General features: G+C 42.9%; 1 protein-coding gene across 1 annotated transcript in view; it reads left to right on the top strand.

Moving 5' to 3' along the window:
- The window catches only part of LOC104135639 (tetratricopeptide repeat protein 7A-like), a gene marked incomplete at its 5' end in the record, with an annotated part of 105363 nt that overhangs the window by 44808 nt on the left and 37204 nt on the right, over positions 1–23351 (top strand). Inside the window, 3 exons of the mRNA XM_009649311.2 lie at positions 2273–2370; positions 8869–9003; positions 20305–20507. Coding sequence (XP_009647606.1) covers positions 2273–2370; positions 8869–9003; positions 20305–20507 — 436 coding nt within the window. The remainder of the gene's footprint in view (positions 1–2272; positions 2371–8868; positions 9004–20304; positions 20508–23351) is intronic.

Below are 23351 nucleotides of genomic sequence, written 5' to 3'. Positions count from 1 at the left end.
TCAATGCTCTTTACTAGTTCAATCAGTAGCTAATCGCCCACACAATTAAATTGTGCTTTAGTTACATTTGGTTGCATTTGTCTGGCCTAAGTTTCCCTGGCTTTGCAATCTTACCATGACTGCTAGACTAAAGAGTCTTTCAGGGCCCAGTAGTTGCTCCCCAGGCAGCTATTCATATGCCATGCTCAAGTCCCCCTCTCGTCTTCTCTCTGATAAACTGGTGCCTCTGCAGTCGTTCACGATCAAGGGTTTCCTTCAGCAATTTTTGTGACCGTTTTATGCACTGTCTCAACTACCTTTTAAAACCACGGGCAGTGGAGCGGCAACATCTTCCACTGTCAGCCTTTCCAGTGTCGTATGCAGAAGGCAAATCCTCTGGCTACTGTCCCTTCCATGGCGCGTGGAAAAGCTTTCTTGGCTGAAGGCCTTGTACTGCAGCTTTGAGGGAGCAGTTAATTTTCAGCCCTTCTCCAGCATAACAAATAAAGCCCTTGGGAATGTCTGTTTAGCACAATGCAGTCCACTTGCTTTTCAGGCTGGGATTTCAGTCCCTTTTCCCAGTTAAAAGGCCATGCTGCTGACTGCATGGAGATGCGTTTTTGTTAACGGAGGCCACCTCATCAAGCCTTCTCTGAATGCTGCTCTCCTGCGGTCAGTTGGTACCATGGCCAAACTTACGCCATCCACCAGCTTCCCCACCTGCCCTTTGTGTAGGAGTACAGCGTAGGAGCCAATGTTCGGCCATGGGCCTGAGCAGTAACTTGTGGTGATGGCTGCTGCATCAAAGCAGTGCTCGCCTCATGGGAGTAGTATTTTGGAGTGCAGCTGCCACATTCCTGCATCTGCAACGCACCAGCAAGACAGAAATGCCTCTATGGTTCCACCAGCAACCCCCATGGGGTCAGGGTAACGACGCTAGCGTTAATCCTGGCTAGGCAAGGCAGAGGCGCAGAACAGAGAATTTAATTTTCCCCAGTACCTGTCACCACATGATAATCTCAAATGAGATATCAGTGTGGAAACCAGTATGGAAGGCAGGGAGGCCCAGTCAAGGCCAGAGATTTGTGCAAAACATGTCAAATGCCCTGAATTCAGGGTCAATTAACAGAAACCATAACATTTGATCCCAAAGCCCAAGTAAAAGGTTAATTAGCTATTGTAAATACGATTACCGCCATATATAACGACAGTAAGTGGCTTTCAGTCCTAGATTGTTAGGTGGGAAGGACAAGACTTGGTTTATCTTTTGCTCTTGTTTTCTGTGATAACAGAACAATCATGTTTAAAACCAAGTAGCAGTCCCAAGCTAATTCTTCTGCTAGATTAATGAAAATTCAAGGCAATCCTGTGCATCCCTACCAAAGGACTGATCATACTGGAAGACAGGGCATCCACAGCAATCATGACTCTGTGACAGCTTGTTTCCTGGGAGGAATATTGTCCAAAGGCTGAGCTGCAGGCTTGGAAGTGTGCCAGAAAAAGTAGCCAGGGCAGTCACTTTTCCTTTTGATATTTTGTGCCTTAATGGATGATGAGAGGAGATATCATCACCATCTGATCCTGGGGGGATGGCAGACTATCTGGTGACAGAAAGGCTCAGGAGATCTGCGTTAAGTGACTTTTTTGTTAGGCACATGATTTTTTTTTTTTTTTTTTTTTTTTTTTTGAGTTTCCCTTTGGAAGACCTCTACTGTGAGGACAGAAATCTAGTAGAAGAGCAGACCAGATAGTCTTCCTTTCATAAAGCGGTGCTATGTGGTAGCTTTTATCTTCCTCCTCTGTTTGAACAGAACAAAGGTAGAAGAGGAGAAAAAAATCCCTTTGAAATGAAGAAATTAGCACCTGGGTGGAAGGTGGTGATCCATCTGTTTCAAAAGGATCAGCACAGCAGACCTGTGAACCACTCCTCTTGCAGAGGAGCCCAAGGGATGGTGGTTCTTCCTGGACGTGGGGCTGCTGGTTGGCCTCCTCTGGTCTGGCTTCTAGCTGCCAACATGTTCCTTGTCCCGTAGTTTGCAAAAACTCCCAACAGCCAAACAAACTGATACCAGCGTGCGCCCTGGAGCCCTTGCTAGGCACGGTGTCTCTGAGCTTCCTGTCCATTGGCAGGGTGCATGTGTTAAAACAACACATTCAAGAAGCTGATTGCCTGCAACTGGCAAGCTCGAGTTTTTGGTTCCTGGGGAAGCTAGATGAGACTATGCCTGCTTCGAGGGGAATGTTGTAGCTCTGCTGAGAGGTGGCCAGGTAACACGATTTTGTTTCTTTACAGTGGCTCTGAGAAAGGAAGTAGCGTGACTGAAACACCGGTGATCAAAAAGCATAACGGACTGCATCTCACGCTCCCGGATGCTCATGATACCGATTCTGGTGAGGAAACAAGATTTGTGCTTTCCCATCCTAAATGCATGCTTTGCAAGAGAAGACTGTTTTATTTTCTTTGGCGAGGCGGCAAGGGAGGGGGCTGTGCACACATGGTGGTCAGGAGATCCAGATCTGTCTCCATGGCCATCTCTGCTGTAGAACGTGTCACTGTGGTTTGCCTGTACCTTGGCTTCCCCATGCATAAAACAAAGATATGGGTTCCTGCTTTCTTTTACAAAGCTCTCTGAGATAAGCATGAAAGGTATGAGGTAGGAGTTCAACCCCCAATTTACTTCTTTTTAGATGTCCTGATCAAGCCAGCTATTATTGTGGTTATGGAAAGCTGAGAGTGCCAATTCCTATTAGCAGGTGATTTGGTTTGGAATTTGTACATAAATCTCATGATACTTTTATTGTATGGTAAATACACATTCACAGTAACAGATAATAGTTGGATAGAAATAACTGAGGCATCAAAGCTAATCTTGGCAGGAAGGGGAAAGGAGGCTTTCAGAGAGTGCTGCTGACTTGTGATTTTATCATAAGTCTCGTGATAGTTGGTGCTTCCTTTAAAACCCTAACTCTCAAAATCAGATGACTATGTGAGAAACTTGCCTTTTAATTTGGGCTTTTTTTTTTTAGGGAAGCAACTTTCTACCCTTGCGTATTTAGAGAAACACTTGCAAAAAAATGAACCTCACAGACTCAGAAATTGGACAAGAAGAATATAAAAGCTTATTTAAAAAAAACTCTTATACTTAAACAAGCCTCATGCTTTGGGGCTAGGGAATTAGGGTTTGTCTGAGTCTTAATCTCTGGACATGTGGAATTGCTAAAACCGAAGTCACATGCTCAGCACATACAGCTGAGATGCAGGACAAGTCCTTATGTGTTAAGTACATGACTTGTATTAAATTATGTGTGTTTAACCCCCATTTACACCCACCAATGGTTAAAAAGCATTGCAAGGTTAGGTCTTGGCCATACAAACATTCGAATATCAAAACATTATTCAGCATGTCTGCTCTTTTGTTTGTAGTGTTAAGCCCTTAGGGTGTATAGTTACAACATTGTGTTCTTACTGATTCTGTGCACACATATTTATGTACTTTTTAATCTGTTTATTCCATTTCCCTTTTATTACTATTTGCTGAGATAAGTCTCTATTTTATACTGGTCCTTTTTGTCATTGTTTATATGGCAATGTCCTATAGTCTTTGGCTTAACTAAAGAGAACAGGCCAAATTCAGCACAGATAGCTGAAGAGGCTATACTAAATTAGTATATGCTGTTTGGCATATTAAAAATTATCTGGAAAAGGGAATGGTTATGACATGAAAGTTTGCTGGTGATACAAAATCAATTAGGGTAGTCATCACTTTGATAATTGTGAAGATTTGTGAAATATTGCCCATCATCCTTGATGCTGAGACTTTCAGTTTCAGTGAATATATGAAAATGGCTTGGCAAACACTGTACGTAGTTCACAGAATCCATCAGCCACTAGGCATTACTAGGAAAGCAATAAACCCCAAAAAATATTATTTGCCACAGTACTTCTGTTATCCATCCAATTCCCAGTCTGCTGCTGAAACAGGGGGTGGCTTATGGTGCCTAGACTATGGGGCTGAGCCTGGATTGATCCCTGTCCCTTCAGCTCTAGCTGGTGCTTAATGGTATGTAAAAGGATTTCTGAGTGTGGATCCCATGTTCTTCTGGAGAAGAATTGCTTTGTAATTGTCCGGAGAAAGGAGTGTGACCAAGTTTGGGCTACACCCACTTCACAGCATGGTTTAAGATTTTGTGACCAAATTGTCAGCAGCAGAGCCTGCAATATTTTGATGTGCTGGGGTGTCACCCTTCCAAGACCTCACTCCTGCCTCCTGCTCACTTCTGTGCTGCAGACCTGCAGCACCTCCTCCAGAGTTACAGCCAAGCTCAGGCACGTTTGGTCTCTGTGTAGTGCCCTCCTCAAAAAGCACCTGGCTTGGGTACCTGTTCTGGCCTGCTCTTAGCCCCGTTTTAGCAGCCATCATGCAATGGAGCAGCTGTAGTTCAGCAGAAAGTGCTGTATGCCACGGTACTGCCTGCCAGAAAGAGCAAACTAATATAAAGTACAAACTTTAAACCAGCTTTTCATGCACATAAAGTGATTTGCACTGAATGCAGTTTGGTTTTAGCCAAGAAATGTATTCCTCCTCCACTTTGAGAATCTAGGTTTCCATGCTAACATGGTTGCACCCACAATGGAGGTAAGGATGGGGCTCATACCGAAATGACACCACCCGCCTTAGAGCAGGACTGGCGCTGGCTGTTCTCAGCAAGGGGCTGTGGCTCGCTGCTTTGCAGGCTCTAGGTGCTGCTCTTCTCCATCTGCAGGAAGGAGGCAGCTGGGTCTATTGTCCCCGTTGGGAGCTTCTTTGAAGACAGTAGGAGGTAAGATGGGAGAGTACAGCTCTAGCCCCTCTCACCCTTGTCCCTCCCCAGAGCTGTGGCTTGGCTGCCAGCTTTGAAGGAGGGAGGAGGTCTGATTTTTTTTTTTTGCATCATTCTGGAACAGGCTCTGGTTTCCATCATGAAATCCCCTGGGAGCGTGCGACAGTATCGCTGTAATGCACGGGCACTCTGTGATCTCTGGACTCGTCACTGAAGGGGATTACTGTGGCCGGGTTTGACACTGGCCTCTCCCTCAGTTAGACCACAATGAGATTATTTGCTGTGCCAGAATTTTAGGTTTGCTGCCAGGAAGATTAATTCCTCTTTATTTTCTTCATCTTCTCCTAACTGAAGCAGTGTTCCTAACTAAATTCACCGATATCAGTCAGCTGCCTTGCTGTTTCATTCTTTTTTGATTTAGTCTTATCTTATAATGCTCTTGCCTGAAGTGATTTAGGCTAGGGAATTCTGTGTTTCTTATAAGCCCAGTAAATCTACTGAGGTACATTTCTATTTTGATAGCAGTTTTTTTGTAGATGCAAAATATTAAACTTGGTCTTTCTTGGTCTTATAACAACCCTAGAACAGTGCTTTAAAATTATTTAGATGTATTTTGTATGGCTTATATGCAGAGCTCATCACGACAGAATCGATTTTGTTATTTTTATGTTTTTCTTCCAAAATGTGTGGAGGGCTCTATTGTAAAATGTGAAGTTTATATTCTGTCTAGTGGAGCTGTTAAAAAGAGAAAGAGACTGCACTAAAATAACAAATTGATATGCTATCTTCTTATGCCAACATTTGCATGTATTTTGAGGCATGACATTAAAGTTCTGTGAGACAGGTTTTGTGGGGTTTTTTAGCATATAAAGATCTACATTTCTTTAGGAAGAGATATTTTATAATGAGACATTCAGAGACAATTTTTTAATGTTGCTTGAAGTTCTTCCGGCTCCCCACCACCACCCTGAGGTCAGAGCGATACCAGTGCGATACATGCCTACCTCCTCCCTCAGGAGATGGCGTGTGTTAGAGGTATACTCTTTTCTGGCTCCAGTAAGCCCTCAGCCCACCCCACATTGATTGCCTGAGGTTCAGAGCTGTGGCTGAGCCCCTTTCGGTCCAGAAGGGCCAGGCTGGCAAAGACCTTCTCTTACAGAGTATAGGACAGCAGTAGCAAACATGTGGGTATGGGCTGAGATGGGGAGTGCCTTATCATCTGGCATGTGCATGTTTAGAAGGAGGAACGTATCTGTATCTGAGGCTGGGTGGGGATGGGAAGGGATCAGTTGGTCTTTGCCTGGTGTGGCTTGCTTCCTTGTGTAGGCTGAAATGGGAAAGAAAATAAACATCAAAGGACTGGAATGCCAAAGGCTGTTAAATGCAAAGAGCCTCTGTTGTAAATTGCTAAATAATTTGTGTTCCCTTTTTATGGCTGTGCAGATTGAAGCCCACAGCACTGGGCAAGATCAGTCTCAAATCGCAGGCTTTTGCCTCTTGGCAACTACCCAGCTAAGGAAGAGAAGAGGAGCAGCTAACTCGTGTTTCTTCACCTGCAACCAGCTCATAGTGGTGGTCCTGTAAAGCCTGCTTTGTGAGGGAGGGATGCTTTAGTAGATCCTAATTGGCTGTTCAGCCTCACAGCAGCGTGTGAACCTCTCCAAAATGCAGAAAGGTGCCTTAGACTGAGACAGTGTCCTTGGATTGGCTTGCCAGGAAGGGAGGATTTCCCTGACCTCTGTGAGGATGCGAATAAAACACATGCCCACCTAATGTGATCAGACCAGCATTACGTATGGGTGCTTGCAAGAAACACAGCTCCAGAAAGCCTCTCTGAAAGAGGGGCAGAGAAATGTAACGCTGAATCATACAATAGAACCCTAGGTTGGAAAGGGATCTCAAGGATCACCTAGTCCAACCTTTCTAGGTGAGAGCACAGAAAGATACTTCCAAAGCATATGAACATGATCAGGAGTGCTAATGTAAGAATCTGGTTAGGCTGACTGCAAAATCCCCAAAGCCCATGTAATTTTTTTCTGAGTTTGCCAATCTAGAAGGCAAGAGGTCTGCCTTTGCCTTCAAAGTGCGCCAGATAACATCCTAATAGCTGTTTGGGTGGCCATTTTCTTGTGGCCTCTGCACTGCAAAGAAGCTTTCGGTGTTTTGGATGGCTGTGGTAGTGCCTGGTAGTTTTCCTTGTGCTAAACAGCCCTTTGTATGACTTGAATTCCCAAGTGTTTCAGTGAAATTTCTCCCTGGTGGAGGGGAGGGATGGGGGGAGAGGAGTGTGAGCGGACAGGGCAGGGGGAGGAATCCCGTGCAGTGAAACAGGCTGAAGATGGATCTGTTAAATAAACTGTTAAATAGAATAAATACTCAGTGCAAAGCAGAATGGCTTTTGCCGTACCATTAAAGCCGTAATTGCTACATTACTGCACTGTCATCTCTTGGAACGTTAGATCAGGAATGGCTTTGAAAATATGTAGGAATTTAAGAAATGCATCTAGGAAGAGCACATTTGCATTTTCCGAGGGAGCCGTGGGAGGCGTCTGCGCTGCAGGGCTGTTTTGAAGTTCTCCTGCTTAAAATGAATGGCATTAGTTAGCAGTGAGATAATGGGACAAATATTTCCCATAGCAGTTTTAGGCTTCAAGTTGCACTTGCGGCCTCTCCCTAGCCCAGTCACTCTCGGAGGCAGGCAGCGCTGCCTTAGGCGAGGTAAAAGCTGCGGGCCGTGTCCTGCCCCACACCGCACGCGTGTCAAAGGAGCGTGGGGCAGAAATGTGCCGCTCCTCGCGCCTGGCAGGGTCCCAGCTGGGCGTCCAGAGGACCACCGGCCAGGGGACCGCATCCAGGGGACCACCCTGCTCTGCCAGCCAGCACCCTGGCCCCAGGTGATGGTCTGCTGGTGAGAAGGTGTGGTTTGGCAGCCCTCTCTTCAGCATGCTCCAGCTGGAAAAGCACGCAGTCCGTCTCGGACCGCTCAATGCATATGCCCCATGAACAGGTTTTTTGCCCTTCTGTCCCTTCCCTTGCCCAGAGCCATCCCAGCTTCTCCAAGCACCTGTTCCTAGGCTCTGCAGCTCCCCAAGGGTGGCTGTGGTGAGAGAAAGCGGGATTTTAACTCCGGGATCTTGTGGTCTACAAGGTCAGCCCGTAAGGATAGATTGAAGAGTAACTCTAATCAGCGCAAGTGCTTCAGTCGCGGCAGCTCTCCAGAGTTTATCAGCCTTAAAGTCGCATGAAACCTATGTATATTAAAATATTTATTTCCCAAAGCTTTACAAAGCCAACTCTGAAACCTCATTCTGTAGCTTTTTATTTTGTTACCATCCTCTTGATACCCCTTGAGAGGTCCGCTCGCCAGTGTAATCCCACTTGGTGTACTGGAGAATGTGGTCTCTGCCCATACATTCTTCCTGGGAGTAGCTTTTGATGTGATGTTTTGTCCCAGAGATGTGGGTGCCAAATACTTTGTTCTTGCGTAAATGTTACAGCACATACTAAAGGTCAATACAGTCAAAGCACTGAGCTCTCTGCTCCCCAAGGTTAAATGAAGAACCGCGTTGCCTCTAAACCAGTAGAACAATATTGATGTCACTTGAAATGTGTGTGCTGTGTGAATGGTGCCAAGCTGCTCTGTAATGATGTACTAAGATTTTACATTAGTGGGCCATATTTTGTACACACTTTGTATGGTGACAGTGTGCTTATAAAACAGGTTACTAATAAGTATTCATGGCAAATATTTGATGGTAGAGGTCTGTTTTCCAAATGAGCAAAATACAGTTGCTTCCTTGATAAATGCTAGCAGACCTTTATAAAATTACCGTCTGTCTCTTAATTCACTTGTTTGAGCTGCAGCCCTTGGGTAATTTAGTGGGTTTTTTTCAGTAAATTAACCTTTTCTAAAACATAGTTCTCCAGTTGGTCACGCCAGAATTCAGTGGAGTTCTTATTACATAAAACTGATGCAGTGAGTGGAAAATCAGACCTGCTGCATTAATGAGTCAAAGAAATATCCCAAAGTATAAAATGCATTATTGTTCTTGTCTGTTCGGTCTATAGGATCACAGCGAGCCTCTTCCCTTGCTGCATCAAGACTGGAACAGGCCATGTCTGAAATAACTATGCAGAGCAGTGCAATGAAGCAAGGACCTATGCAGCTGTGGACAGCTCTTGAACAAATTTGGCTACAAGCTGGTAAGTCCTGGACCACCTGGAGTTCCTTTTTCCCTCCAGTGGTGAATGAGATGGCATAAGTATTAACCGAGTAGTTGAAAATCACCTAGTTCCAGCAGAAAAACTCTGTATCTCTCCCAGCCAGTTTTTGAAATACCACTTATTTGAGTCAATATAACCAAAAAAATACTGGAGTAGCGTGACTTTTCAGCTCACCTCTATTTCCCCATAGCACACAAAAAAACTTCAGTCATCACTAAAATAGGCTTTTAAAAAAAAGAAGAGGGTAGGTAGTTCTTCATTAACAAGTGGTAGTTAGTAGGAACAATTATTTTCATTCTCCTTTTCCTACATGCTTCCCTGTAATAAGACTGGGCAAGCCATGTATTAAATGTTATTTAGGCTTGGAATTTTGCAATCCTTGCTGAGGTTTAAGTGAAAATTATTAAAAAGAGCAAGTCTCCACTCATTTTATCCTTTACCGTTTGAACCTCCCAAGGACTTGTAGGTTGCCTGTCAGTTCGAGACACTCGTGCAGAGATGCTACAGCAGAGCACATAAAGGGAAAAGAGAACAGTGAGAAGGAACTCTACCCAGAGGCGATCTCCAAACTCATGAAAGGGTTTAATGTAGGACACTTGGTGAGGAACGGAGCTGCACAGCACATTCTGCCATTTGCATTCCAGCATTTCAGGAGTGATAGAAAGAGTTCTGACCCTGCAGTTTTGCTCTTCAGAGACACAGCTTTTCTTCACAACCAGGCCTGCAGTTGTGTGCCTGAAATTACATTTGAGTGCTGTGATTGCTTCTTAGATGTCTCTGCCACCATTTGCAAGGAGAAAAAAAGCAGAGCCCACTGGAACCTTGCTGATAATTTGCTATTCTGTATGCAGGAGAACCTTTCAAATTCTCATTTAGCTGTACAATTGACAATTCTCACATAAAAAGCTGTACAATTGACAGTTCTCACATAAAACCTGGCAGTCTCACCCTACTTCCGAGCAAAGATTTTTATAGCTGGTTTTGTGGGCCATTTCCTACCAATTAGAATTCAGTTCTGGTATGAAATATGTGACGTTCTTTTTGTTACAATTTGACTAACTATTAAAGAACAAAAGTTACCTTACGGAATGTATCATCCTTTAAGTTAATCACATGTGTTCGCTTAGTGGCTTGTGTGTATGTAAATTTGAATTATGTGCTGTGGGCTTCAAAATCCCTAGCAAGATTTTGCTTTATTCAGTTTATACTCCTGATTTAAAGCTGCAGAGGCGGCTGGTGGGGAGCAAAAAAAACCAGGAGATTATTGTGATGAGAAGTCAGGTGTCTGTTGTCCATCATCCTGCAGATAGCTCTAGGCAGTTTACATTTTTGCTGCTCTGAGAAAAGACAAAAGCAATAAAGACCTAGTGCTTGCTGTGACCTAGATGCGAATTGCTATGATTACTTTTCAGTGTAAATCGAGTGCCTTTCTCAAAAGGTGTTAATTAATTCTTTTAGAGAGAATTTATTTTTATAAGCTGTAACTTTTCTGTCCTATTCTATCATTTTTTAAATCTTTGTTTTGTTTCATGCTTACTTTTAACTGGACTTCAATCAGGATTGATATTCTGAAAATACATACTGTGGCTGCTTTGTAATTTCATTACTGAAGTCAGTTACTGCTATGGATGCAGCTTAATGAGCTCTTGATGAGTTACTGCCCATTCTCTTCTTGCAGTAGTGTGGAAGTCGCTGCATTCTGGTATCCTGAGGATTGAGGAGAGATGCGGGTATTTTGGGGTAGTATTTACTCTCTGCGGAGAAGGGCACAGTGCCTGAATAATTAGAGGACTTAGTGAGTGGAGTAGTCCAAAAGGGCATCGCTGACCCTCTGTACTAGCATCTTTCCCATCTGGAATGAGGGGAAAGGAGAAACAGGTATACTCCAAGGAAGTTAATAACTTCCAAAATGGAGATATTTCATAAACAACGAATTAAACAGAAAAGCGTGGTTAAAAACAGTTGAGGTCGTCACATGCTTGTGTGTTACAGCTCACCCCAAATTTAACCGCTGTGGAAAGCAACAGGCGATTAGCATAACATTCTGATGCCTGCATCCGGAGTCCTTTCATATTCATGATAGAGCCGCACCAGTATGCCATAGATTTCTATCAGGTTTAGCTTGGACTTGTCCTTTTACAGTCAATGACTCATCTTGTGACGCTATGCAAGTTGCCTAACTTTTTCATACCTCAGTGTCCTATCTCTAGAGGGGAAAAAAAAATGTTAATCTGCCTTGGGAAATGACTCGTGTATTGTTTTTGTTGTCATTAACTCTCTAACCTTTTTAGCGTGAATCATAAATCTTTAGATAAAACTATTACAATTTCCTAACCTCATACTATGGTAAATTTATAACAAAACATCCGTCCTCTTCAGATGCTAACAGGACGCAGCTGGCCATGTCTCTGTGCGTGGGTATGGATTTAGAGCACCAGGCTGCAATCGTGTCTGGGTTCCATTAGAGCTGTTACAGTTCCCGTGCCTCTTCATATCCCAAGGCATGAAAACTAATGGTACCAGCCAACTGATCCAGTTAGAGCTTTCTGCAGTTAGACTGGAAAGAAGCATACAAAACCAGCTATCCCACAGTGATGTGAGGCTGTTCTTACAGCCCTCCAGCAGCCAGGCCAGGCCACAAAGCCGTAGGCTTGCAAGGGGACCTTTAGTGGGTGGTAGCTATCAGATGATGCTTGTGTAGGAGAATCGCTACTGTATTGCCCTCCACCTTCAGCTGCAGTAGGAGTTGCTGCCTTGTGCAGAAGCAGCCTCAGTGCCTTGGAGCTGGAGAGCGCTCGCTGCGCTCCTAACGGGTCTCACAATTAGCGCACGAGAACCTGTGCGTTCTCCTAACAGTGGCTGAAGGCGAGCGAGGCTGTGAACCCTGTGGAAATAGTCAAGCTCTTTGTCCTGTGATAAAGATACTTATCTCATGCGTAAGAGGACATAGACTTAGTGGTTTTATCTGTAACTTTTCTGGGTTTGTGACCAGCACAGCTATGTATGGAAGATAATAAAGCAGCAGCTTTGGAAGTGCAGCTGCTAAGTCCAAAAGGGCTGCACTATAAGGCTGCTGCACCTTGGCTTTCCCTGCAGCAGTGCCTAGGGAACTTCGGGAAGCTAATTTTTTGTAGCTTACTACAAGCAATCAAAGAGCTACTTGATGGATTTGTGGTCTCTAGAAAGAGTCCTCTTCTTCTCTTTCACACATCCAAATAAAACTGTGAATCCTCACTGTTAAGATTATGTCCAGCTGTCTCATGTAGGACCAGCTGGGAGTACAGTCATCTGCAGCAGGGAACTTGGCACATTTCTTCAGCGGGCTTCCATATCTTCCTGTTTTCCCTGCAGGTAGTCACAGTTAGCTTTGGAAGAGTACAAGGTCTGCTGTCCCCAAAGACTAGAGAGGTTGTCCACTCCCTGCGGCAGGCGTGCTTAGAGGAATACTAATAGGCATACTCTGTTTTAAAGTGTTCTGCAGCAAAGACTGTGATTAACACAGCTTGTCTGGTCCCTTTTAATAATAACCTTCCAGTCCTCTTGAAATGTAATGGCTTCTTAAAAGGAGAGAGTTGTCTCATTAGGCTTTAACATTAATAAGCCTAAACATTATTCTTGGCCCCAACTCTGAGAAACAGGTCATTTCAAGGAGTATGCAGGGCATGTGCTGCTGCGATGCAGCTCCAGGAGAGGTGGTCTTTATGTGATCTGTTTGCCCCTTTTTCCTCTTTTTTCTACTTTTCATGACTGAGAGCCTGAATTCAACTTTGAGAGGAGAGAAGGAACTTCTGCAGCGTTGGTAGAGTTTGTTAACTCCTTCCACCTCTTGTTGCAGGAAGAGCTGCAAGGGGAATCCTAGAGATTACTGGTGGTAATACTGCTTGTGTTACTGAGAGAGATGTCTGACCTAGGAACTATTTTTGCCCCTTATTTCCTTTTTAAAATCATGCCAGTGCTCCTTCTTACTGTTTAGAAAATACAGTCATGCTGTTTGGGTAAGGAAAATGCACTTCAAATGGTTCAAATTTATGACCAAAACTTACCTTCATTTGACATTTTTATAAGATCGCTTTTGACTCAGAGAGCGTGTCAGTACTGAAAAGAAATAGTTTTAATAGTTTTAAGCTCTTTGGGTAACTGAAGTGATTTCTTATCTGAAGTATGTGTGATTACATTTCCAGGCAGTAATAACTGTACGCTCTATTTATACGGAGCGTTTTAGAATGCTGCAAGCCAGTTTTAATAAGAGTTCTAATATTCCAGCTCCTGTTGCTATATTATTTTAAGCTTTACTTTTAACTACAATGTCCACTTTGTTTGTCTCTACTAGTACTTTATATCCAACAATTTAGCTTCTTGACTAACCCAATACTTTACCAAATATGGCCACTTACAGCAAAGTAGGTCTGGTAATTTGATCTAAAATTGGCTAAATGCCTGCTAAAGCACAGTCTGCAAACCTCACCAGGTAGACCTAAGGCTAATTTAAAAGAGCATTGAAAGAAAAATGACTAGGATAACTATTCCATGTATTCACAGTGGGGCTGGAGTGAGCTACCTGCTGTCTCAGTAACATGCTAAAGTTTACCCTAGGAAAAAAATATAATGAACATGCCACGAACAAGAAATGTAAAGAGAGCCAGTGCAGCAGAGAACAGTGAGCTAATGGAAAAACATCTGCTCCCCTGAGTTATGTACAGCAGGAACTTTTTTTTTTCCCCTTCACAAAACACTTGTGATTTATTTATTTTATTCCATATGGGCCAATTCCTGGGAAAAAAGCTGTGTTGGAGGAGATGGGCTTTGTTCCACGAGAACGTGCCGTCGGGGCCAGTGGGCTGGAATCTTCAACCCCAGCTGGCCCGCGGCCGCACAGCCGCACAGCGGGCGCCCCCGCAGCAGCCAAGGGCACGGCCGGGCCCTCCCCTGCTGCCCCTCAGCTCGCCTAGTGCAGCTTGTATTTGCACAGCTTGTGCAGGGGTACTATAATGCTCTTCCTTCCTAAAGCTTTTAGCGATCCTAAGCCCCCTCAAGTTACTAACTGTGATATTAAAAGTGTTTATCAGGTTTGGGAGACATCTTTACTGACATTGCCAGAAGAGCTGGGATCAGATACTGTCCCGTGATGCAGCACTGGTTGTTGAAGCATTTTTAATATTTTTCTTTCTTTTTTTGTTTTTGTTTGTTTGTTTGTTTTTTTTTCAAAAAAGTGCTTTCAAATTTTAGAATTTCAGATTTAGAACTTTCCCACTTACTGGTTGAGTTTTTGAGCTCCATAAGCGTTGATGATTTTTGTGGCTCTTTACAGTGACGCAAAGCGGTGTGAAAAGCTGGAGCCTGGCGAGGGGGAGCAGGAGGGAGCCCCTTATTGCACAGCTCTTACTGGGGAGAATAAAGGTGTGCTGCAAAGGTGGCTGCCCCACAGTGCTTTTTTACTCGGAGGGATTAGGAACGCTTCACATGGAGATAGAAATGGTAAAGTGGTTTGGTCCCCTTTGAAATGTTACTGGTGGAATTCAGAAGCCAGTAGTGGTTCTGCTAAGCTTCCTGGTTTAGCAAGCTCTGTCGTAGGCTTTTCTGGTGCACGCTAAGGATCACCAATTTACCCATTTCTCTTTGTCTGAATGTCCTCAGGAGGATACTAGGTTTTGATCTATGCTCTCCAGCTTGGTTTATTTTATTTTCTATCAACAATGAATTTCAAAAGTCAAAAGGAGTCTTGGCCTTATATCGGTACTGAGTATTTTGGTTTGCTTCCGCCATTCCTGAGGCTTCTGGATATTTCTCATTGCTGGAGCAGGATGTGAAACTTTGTGTACTGATAATCCAGTGGTATGGGCGGTCTTCCAAAAGCACGTGCTATTTCTTGAAATCTGGGACATGCAAGCATGCACATGTGTATGAACACTCGCTTGTGAAGCACGCAGGCAGCAGCTAGCAATGCTCTTTGGTAAGCAGTCTATAGATCCTTTGCCGAGAGATGGAGAGAAGACTGTTGTGCTGCCAATGGTTCCAGAGAACGACAGGGTACCAAATACTGGCATTTCCTCAGCTGCTCAGTAACTTTTGGGCACGTGATCAAGTGTACACAGCCATGAAGAAGGAAGCAGGACATTTATTCGTACCAGAGACAGAAAATAGGAAATTATACTTGACTGGGCTGGAATATGAAGACTTAAAAGTCTTTTCTTTGACTATAGCCAGTAATAGGGGTTTTGAGAGAGGGTACAAGAAAACCCAAAGGGTGCCCTTCGAACAGAAGCATTTTTATGTCACCCCTATCAGTGGTGGCCTTATTGCCTAAAAGATGGTGGCTTGCTTCTTCCATCTGGGAAAGAGCTGTTTCCTCACCAGTGAGCAGGGCCCCACTTCACATAAAGGAACCAGCTATCTTGTAGTAATTCAAGTAATATTTTGACCACGCCATTTAGTACAAAAGGTAGCTTGTGGTAGGTCTGTGTTGCTTCCAGAAATTTTCACTCTAATGCTGCATTTGTAAATAAGCTCAGTGGCCATTTCAGCCCCTGTGAGACCTGAAGCTTGGAAATTTAAAGCGAGTTGCTGGACTCCAGTTAGCTACCAGTTTGCATGCAAAGACAGCCTTTGAGGATGTAAATCTGTTGCCTCATTCAAAAGAGCAAACGGCTGAGCTCAGATGGATGGGAACACACAGCATTTTCTGTCCTCCTTCATTTCTGTATCAAAGGTTTGCATCAAATGGAATTTTTGCAGTCAGGATACAGCTTGAGGAATCTTCCATTTAATCTGCCCACAAATTGTCAAGCTACTGCATGCAGGGTGGTGCCATAGTATGGAACTATGACTAAGCGTCACCTGCCAGAAAGGAAAGGCAGCTGGGGGAACCCTTTGTCAAGGTAATAACTCTGTATTCACTGAAGGCAGAGCTGTCTCAGGGGAGTGGGTCTTTCCAGCTGGCTAAGGGCTGCTGCAGTAACAAGCATTAATAGCTCCTGAAGGCAGATGATGTAGAACAGAAATCACCTCCCTACACCTCCTCACAGGTGCTCTCGCCTTCTTAAAGTGTGAAGAGCAGCTCCCCACTGTACCATCCTGCTGGCCATCTGGCTGCATTGCGCTGGCCGTGGCGCTATGCAGTCGTGGTTTTGGGATGGACGAGAGTAGATGAGTGCTTTAGATCCAGCGGGCGCACACAACCGAGTGACGTGGAGCAGCCTGCTCGTGGGAGTTAAGTGCTGCATCTTGGATAACACCGAACGTGATTCACAAGGAATGAAATTTTAACTCTTGGATTGTTCACATTGCAGAAATGCATTTCAAATCCATTTGATTTTTTGGCTGGAATTGCAGTTGTTGCTGCCTCTGTGGTGACAAGCACAGTCACTCTTGACACTGTTTTGAGACACTTAAGTGGGAAATAGAGCCAGCGTTCAAGGTGATGGCAGGCAACTCTGTTCCTCAGACTAGCACTGCGATGCAGATATGACTAGATTACACTGTTGTTACTCCTCTGATGGACTCCCTAACAGACCTCTGTCAAACAATTTATCTTGGAGATGGAAAAAGGAGCCTGACTGCTTTTGTCAGTGTTCTGGGAAGGGTTCTCGGTCTGTGCGTTTCTTACTGGTCTTTGGAGAGAGAGTGGATGATAAGCTTCTTGCAATTCTCACTTGATTAAGGATCTTCACTGTAGATGAGCTTAAACACTAGCAGAAACTGCTGGAAGAACTAGGAGCTCATATTAGGAGCTAATGATAATCTGAGTGGAGACACATGTCAGGGACTGGGCTCAGCATTAAGACTGGTTTATCAGTGGAAGTCCAGTTGCAGGTCAAGACAAAGGAGGCCATAGCCACAAGAGGAGACAACAGTTTTTCAGAAGAACAGCAGGGTAGGCTGGACAGTACTACAAGAGAGCACAGATATGGGAAGCGTAAGGTGGATATGAGAAAGAAATAAATCATGCTAGGCTGGACCTTGGAGTCAGCTGGATAGTTGCTCATAGTCTCACTGGGTGCCAGCTCAAGCTTCAGTAAGTGAATGAAAGGAGACAGTGCACGATTCATCCTGCCTTTGCCTATCCATGCAGTTCACCATCTCAGCCCATACCACCTATAGGGAAAAATGCTGAAATATTTCCTAATAATAATTCACATTCAGATTTTCTAGCATTATTCCAGAGAGGCTAATAGAGGAGGTGGTATGTCCAGGACGATCATCTCTCTTTGCTCAGTAGCATTCAGAGAGCCCTTTGGTGGTACTTAGTTCAAAACAGAATGTAAATTTGTTAAGGTTTTATGAAGATAATGTTAAATGAGAGAGAGCAAGGAAGCTTGCAAACATGGCCTTTAGATTCAAAGCTGCGAAGAATGTCAGTACCAGGAATGATGTAGTCCAACAACTGGAGGTTCATAAATGGTTTCCCTGAAGCATTGAACCTTTCACAGCATAAGATGTACAGATCTTCTATACCTGTGTCAGCCTGAGGAGATACCCTCTGCTTTGGAGTGGAATTGGGTGCCACGTCTCTATAACAGAACTTCCTCACGAGGGCTGCTAATTTGGTTAGATGTTTATTTACAGCAAGGTTCGGTGATAGAAGAAGATACACTGAATAATCCAGTGGGCAGGAAGCTGCTAATGCAGGTAAGGCAAAGGCAGGTGCTTTGGTACTTTCAGTACCGTTGAGGAGGCAGGAGTATTACCATGATAAATTTAATGAGTCCTTGTTTTTTGGTTTTGATTTCTGCCTCTAGCTGTGTTTTTATTCCGTGTTGCGTAAGTGTATCTTATTAATCTGTAAATAAAATGACTATGTAACAGAAGTGAAAAATGAGTTTACAGAAAATGCATTTTAATGCAGGCCTAGATGATTTCCCTTAATGTCTATTTTTAGCTGGGTGGGTGCACTCCTTTCCTTTCGTAACCCAAAGGCACCTCTCTCATTTTCTTTTTATGCAAATTAGGCTTCCCACACCATTAAATCATTTTTTATTGACTATTGAGACTGCAAAGAAATGGACTGAACTTTAATACGCTACATTACCATACCATAAAACACAATTTGTAGATCTTATTTAGATTCTGTGTTGCTGCACTTCCTCTAAATAATTGTTATTACTGAAGAAGATTTACAGGCACCGTTTAAAGAAAGAGTAAGTCCCCTCCATTTTGTATGCATTGCAACACTGGCTGTGTGTGATTTCACATCTAAACCCCCTTGCTCCTGATTCTTTTCTGAACTGAAACAAGTCACGTTATGCTGTTAGTTGCTAATAGAGCTTTTAATATGGCAGCATCCAGAACTTCTGCTGACTTCAAACAGTGCCAGGACTTCACCCCTTCTTTCATGCCGCTAAGTTTGTGCTAATTTTGCAAATGAAGTGTTTATCTTCAGGCTGTAAATTGTCACTTTGCACATCCTCATCCTCATTATTGCCACATGCGTGGCATCAGCTGCTATGCAGCACTTGGCAGGAAAATGCTCTGTTCCTTGGGAAGTGCAAGTAAAATACCGTCCTCCCACAAACTTCTGAATAAGGCTGTGCACATACTCAGCTTGACAAGGTACATGGCCTTGCTTTCTGTTATTATAGATAGCTGCAGCTTCTCGGAGCCAAGGGAAGGGATGCATGCTGAAATTTTATAATGATTAACCAGAGAAATGTATATGAGTCACTCTTTGAGAGTATAGCTTGTACCAAGAAACTAATGTTTTGTGCATGTTGACAGCCTTGGAGAATGACATTTATCGGTAGCACAACCTAGGGATGGCGAAGAAATACTCAAGCATTTTCTCAACGATGCTTCACCCTTCTTCTAGAAGAACCACTTCAGAAGTGGCAGGGTGTTCAGCCATGCTGTCATTTCAGTACACAATCATTTTCAGTGTGCCAGTAGAGTGCTATTTGTGGTCCCAGTCTCATGTCACCTAGGCCAAGGAGGAGCCTTTCCATGGTCAGGCAGGACTGCCTTTGAGATGCTCTCCTGCTCACTTCTACCCAGCAAGTTCCATGTCAGCATGTCAAGTCCCCACCTTCATCTGGGTCTCCCAGCATTTTGAAACTGGCAGAGTTTCAAAGCTATCTAAGAGGAATTTTCAGGCTAGTTTCCCCCCTCTAAGAGACTTTCTGAGAATATTCACTACCTTTAAAAGTCAGGGCATTTAAGGTTGTGTCTAATTTCAGAATTATTTGTCTAAATCTGAAGCCTGAATTAGTAATTTCGAATTGGACTCTTAAACTGTCAATACTTACTGTGTTACCACATCAGTTAAAAAAAAAAAAAAAAAGAGACTTTGAGCTTTTGCAGTAAGAACGTGTAGAACACAGGTAGGTTATGGACCAAAAAGCAATGGCTGCTGTATGGAGAGAGAGAATTACTTTATATATATATATGTGCATACGTACATGCATACATGTATATATAAAAACACAGTTTCCCTTTTCAGTTGCGTGTGGCAGTGAAAATTGAGTATCACTTTTGAAGCCTTTTGCAAGGATTTAATGCATAATAAATCTAGAATTAGAGTAGGCTATTTCAGTTAGAAGAGACCTCCAATGATCATCTAGTCCAATACAACGATCACCTAGTCTGACGATGATCTAGTCCAAATCCTGAGAAATGTTAAAGTTCAACCTTGAGATATATACTCTGTAGAGTATGTATGATGAAGTAGGTGTGTGAATACACGATATAAGTAAGTCTCTATGATAAAAGCCTTTTGATTTTAATAGTCTCTGAAAAGTTAAGAGACGTCTATCATAAACTAGACAAATAAGCAGAGAGAAACACTCTTAATCATCTTTTAAAATGTGGAAATACTCTTTTAAATAAGTTCTGTAATGTCCAGCTCAGTCAGATGTATCCTGTTACTCTGACATGTTTAAAGTTCTCAGTAGACAGTGATGGCTTATTCTGTTCTTTTTTTCCCCAGGTTATTTGGAAATGCATATGATGGCTTCAAGTGGCTACCAGCCCTGCTTCCTTAGGGCTCAGTTCAGCACTATTTACATTCCTGATTGAGGAATCCTTAAGGCCATCCTCTGTCAGGACAACACCTAAAGATCTCCATGAACATGTATAGAGCCCTTAGCATTGAAAAAAGATCCGTTCAGTGAATCCACTTGTGATAGTAAGCACTAACCATAGTAGTAAGCACTGCGCAGGATCATGGTCTTATGTTTTAAAAAGCTTGAGGGAGATGATATGTAATTAATATAAAGAAGGATCTCTGACTTGTTTCAGCTAATGGTAGGGTGTTTTTTGTTTTTTGTGTTGGTTTTTTTTTTTTTTTTTTAGCTGAACTCTTCATGGAACAACAGCATCTCAAAGAAGCAGGCTTTTGTATCCAGGAGGCAACTAGTCTTTTCCCCACATCTCATGCTGTACTGTACATGCGTGGGAGGCTTGCAGAGATGAAAGGCAGTTTGGAGGAGGCTAGGCAATTGTATGATGAAGCGCTCACAGTGAATCCAGCTGGAGTGGAAATTATGCACAGCCTGGTGAGTTTGCAGGGGCTCAGCTCCATTATAGTATTTATGTTCCTGATTAACTGTAATAAGAGGGGAGAGGGCTCATGGTTGCTCTGGATGCCATTGTCTTCCTAATCCTGAGAGCAAGTGACTGTTCCAAGAATAAATTGGGTAGCTTGAACCTCTATTTTAAGACTGGATTGAATGTTTTTAACTAATTAGGACTTGTGTCAAAAGTAAATACTTTAATTGACAAAGGCTGATACTTTTGGAAGTCAATTCACTGCTTTGTCTCTGCTACTTTTCCTACTAACTGTTATGCATTTTAAGCAGTACACTGATGTTTGAAAGATCTGAACTAAATAACTATAGAATATAGACATATACATGGTTTGTAAACCTTGGGCTGAAGTCTTGTGTCTATTCAAATCAAGATAAACTATGAGTTTACAATATAATTAATCTGTTACAGTCTTAAGCTGCAGCTTAGCTCCAGCCTTGTACAGGGGCAGTGACTCCACATGGGGTGGGGTTTTTTGGTAACACTCCTCTCCAGCAAGTATTTTTTCTGTTGCACCATCCCCAAAACAAACTTAGTTACAGACACAGGTCCTAGTGCATCATAATAATAATAATAATAATAATAATAATACAGGAGCTTTGTGGAAGACCAAGACCCGCTTCTCTTATAAAATCAGAACAGTTTAATCATATTTCATCAGTGATGTGTCTTGTTAACTGTAGCCCTTACTAGGTCTCTCTGGGATTTTATAAGTCTTCCTTGACTAATTTGTTTTTTACAGGAATTCTATATCCATGTGACCACTTTGTGTCTTTGCTAGCAGAATTGCATTTCCTGGTATAAATTTGGTGCTGATAAGGTTTGCAGGCAACTCCAAAACTGAAGGGGTATCAGTGCACAAGAGGACAAACGTAAAGTGAAGTTATAATTGAGAGCAAATAGTAGAACCTACAGGCAAGGGATGAGATATTTGGTAATAATGAATGTTCAGTGCAAAACCAGCAAATGAATAGCTGGTACATATGTCAGGAGAAGGTTACAAAACAGCCATGCACATATCTGGCTTATATGGGGCAATAATATTACTTTGTTGCTGTGATCCAACCTTTACAAAATTAGTCGGCAAAAACCTGGCAAGGTAGAATGATGTTCTTTGCTCAGTTAGTGTCATGATTTCAGACAAGTCACTGATACCAGAGCAGCCATCAAGTTAGATGCCAACGTGATACTAATAGCTTTCATTTTTGTCTTCTTTTATGGGCAGAACCACATACTGTGTCTTCCCACTTCAGTTGCTTGCAATTTTCTGAAACTATAGTCATTTGGAATAAAAATTTGAGATGCACATCTGCTCTGGCCCAGTTTCCTTTAGAAAATGTCACCCAACATGGCTTAACTGTTTCTGAAAATGAGGCTAAAGAAGAGACCCTAAAGGCTCTGTGACATCTTCTTTACTGTGCTTTATTGTCTCCAGGTTTCATTGAGAATGAGTAGTCTTTGTAACATATTAATGTGCTTTTTACCATCCCTAAGAAAATCCTTCGTAGGTTATCCAAGTTATAACCTTTAAAAACCACGTCATATATGTGCTTAGTAGATAGGCATTTCTGAAACCTCCAAGGAGTCTGTGAATGCTCATTCCCCTCAAACCCCAGTAAGCTCCATCATCTCTTAGTCAAGGGGTGGAAGTAAAATTTAGGAGCGGTGAAAAAGACAATGTGATGGGGAATTTGGGGACAGAGACTCAGTCCATAATGTCTCTATAACAGAACTTCCTTGCGAGGGCTGCTGTCAGTCCATAATCATATAGGGAAGAGGAAAGATAAACTCAGTAACAAAGTGAGAGAAATAAGGATAGATAGAAAATAAGATACGACAGCTAACACTGGACAAGACTGGATAAATAAGAAGAATGAGACTGGGTTAAGGAACCCGGCTGAGACACCTGGGTTGAGGGGTGGGCGTGTTGGAAAGGGTAAATTAAAGGGGTCAGTCTTAGACCAGAGACAAAGGAGCGTGAACCTGTAAGAGTACAGATTCCATAGGCTTTAGTCTCCTTAAAATTCTGCATCTTCCTGTCCTGGTGTTAGCAAATACCAGCAAAAATCACTCGCTTAAGCATCTGCCTCATCTCCTTTAGCTTGGCCATGCTGGCAGCCTGCGGTTTACACCTGTTAGCTAAGATAGCACAGGTCTGGTCTATCGCTGCTGATATGAATCATGGCAGTAGTTATAGGATGCCACATAATGGCATTCCTTTTTATGCTTTTCCAAAAGCTAGGAAATTGCACATAACAAATTAGAAGCATCTGATGAGCACTATAGAAAAGCCTGTAAAGAAATTAATCATCCTGCCTTCAAAACAGAGCTGGAATGATGTGCAGTAAACAAGGCTTTTAGGGCTATGCATCAAATAAAAAGGGCAAAAATATTGAATGGCTGCTAGCTAAGTGGTTTTGTCCCGTGTACTGAATGAGACAGTGTCCCCATTGAATACTTAAGACTGGGTTTATGCAATTGAGGATATAATCTAACAAGTGGTAAATTCTGCATCTCCTTGAGGCCATCAGAAGAAGTCTGGATGCCTTTCTGAAATGTATGTATTAAGCACTAGCTGTACTGTTATTAAAAATACAAGTTCTTGAGCACAGAATGTTCAGTTACCTACTAAAGGGAAATGTATGTCTTGGGTTATGCAACAGGCCAAACTAGATTATCGGCTAGTTCCAAGTGGCTTGAAACTATGCAAGACATACACAGGCAGCTGAAATTAAATTACCATAGAATCATGCGGTTAGAAAAGACCTTTAAGATAGAGTCCAACTGTAGCTGTCCACTACTAAACCATATCT

This window comes from Egretta garzetta, unplaced genomic scaffold (assembly GCF_000687185.1).
Source record: "Egretta garzetta isolate BGI_Z169 unplaced genomic scaffold, ASM68718v1 scaffold561, whole genome shotgun sequence".
Taxonomy (NCBI): Eukaryota; Metazoa; Chordata; class Aves; order Pelecaniformes; family Ardeidae; genus Egretta; species Egretta garzetta.
The sequence above is the reverse complement of the archived record's forward strand: the minus strand, read 5'-3'. Positions and strand labels throughout refer to the sequence as shown.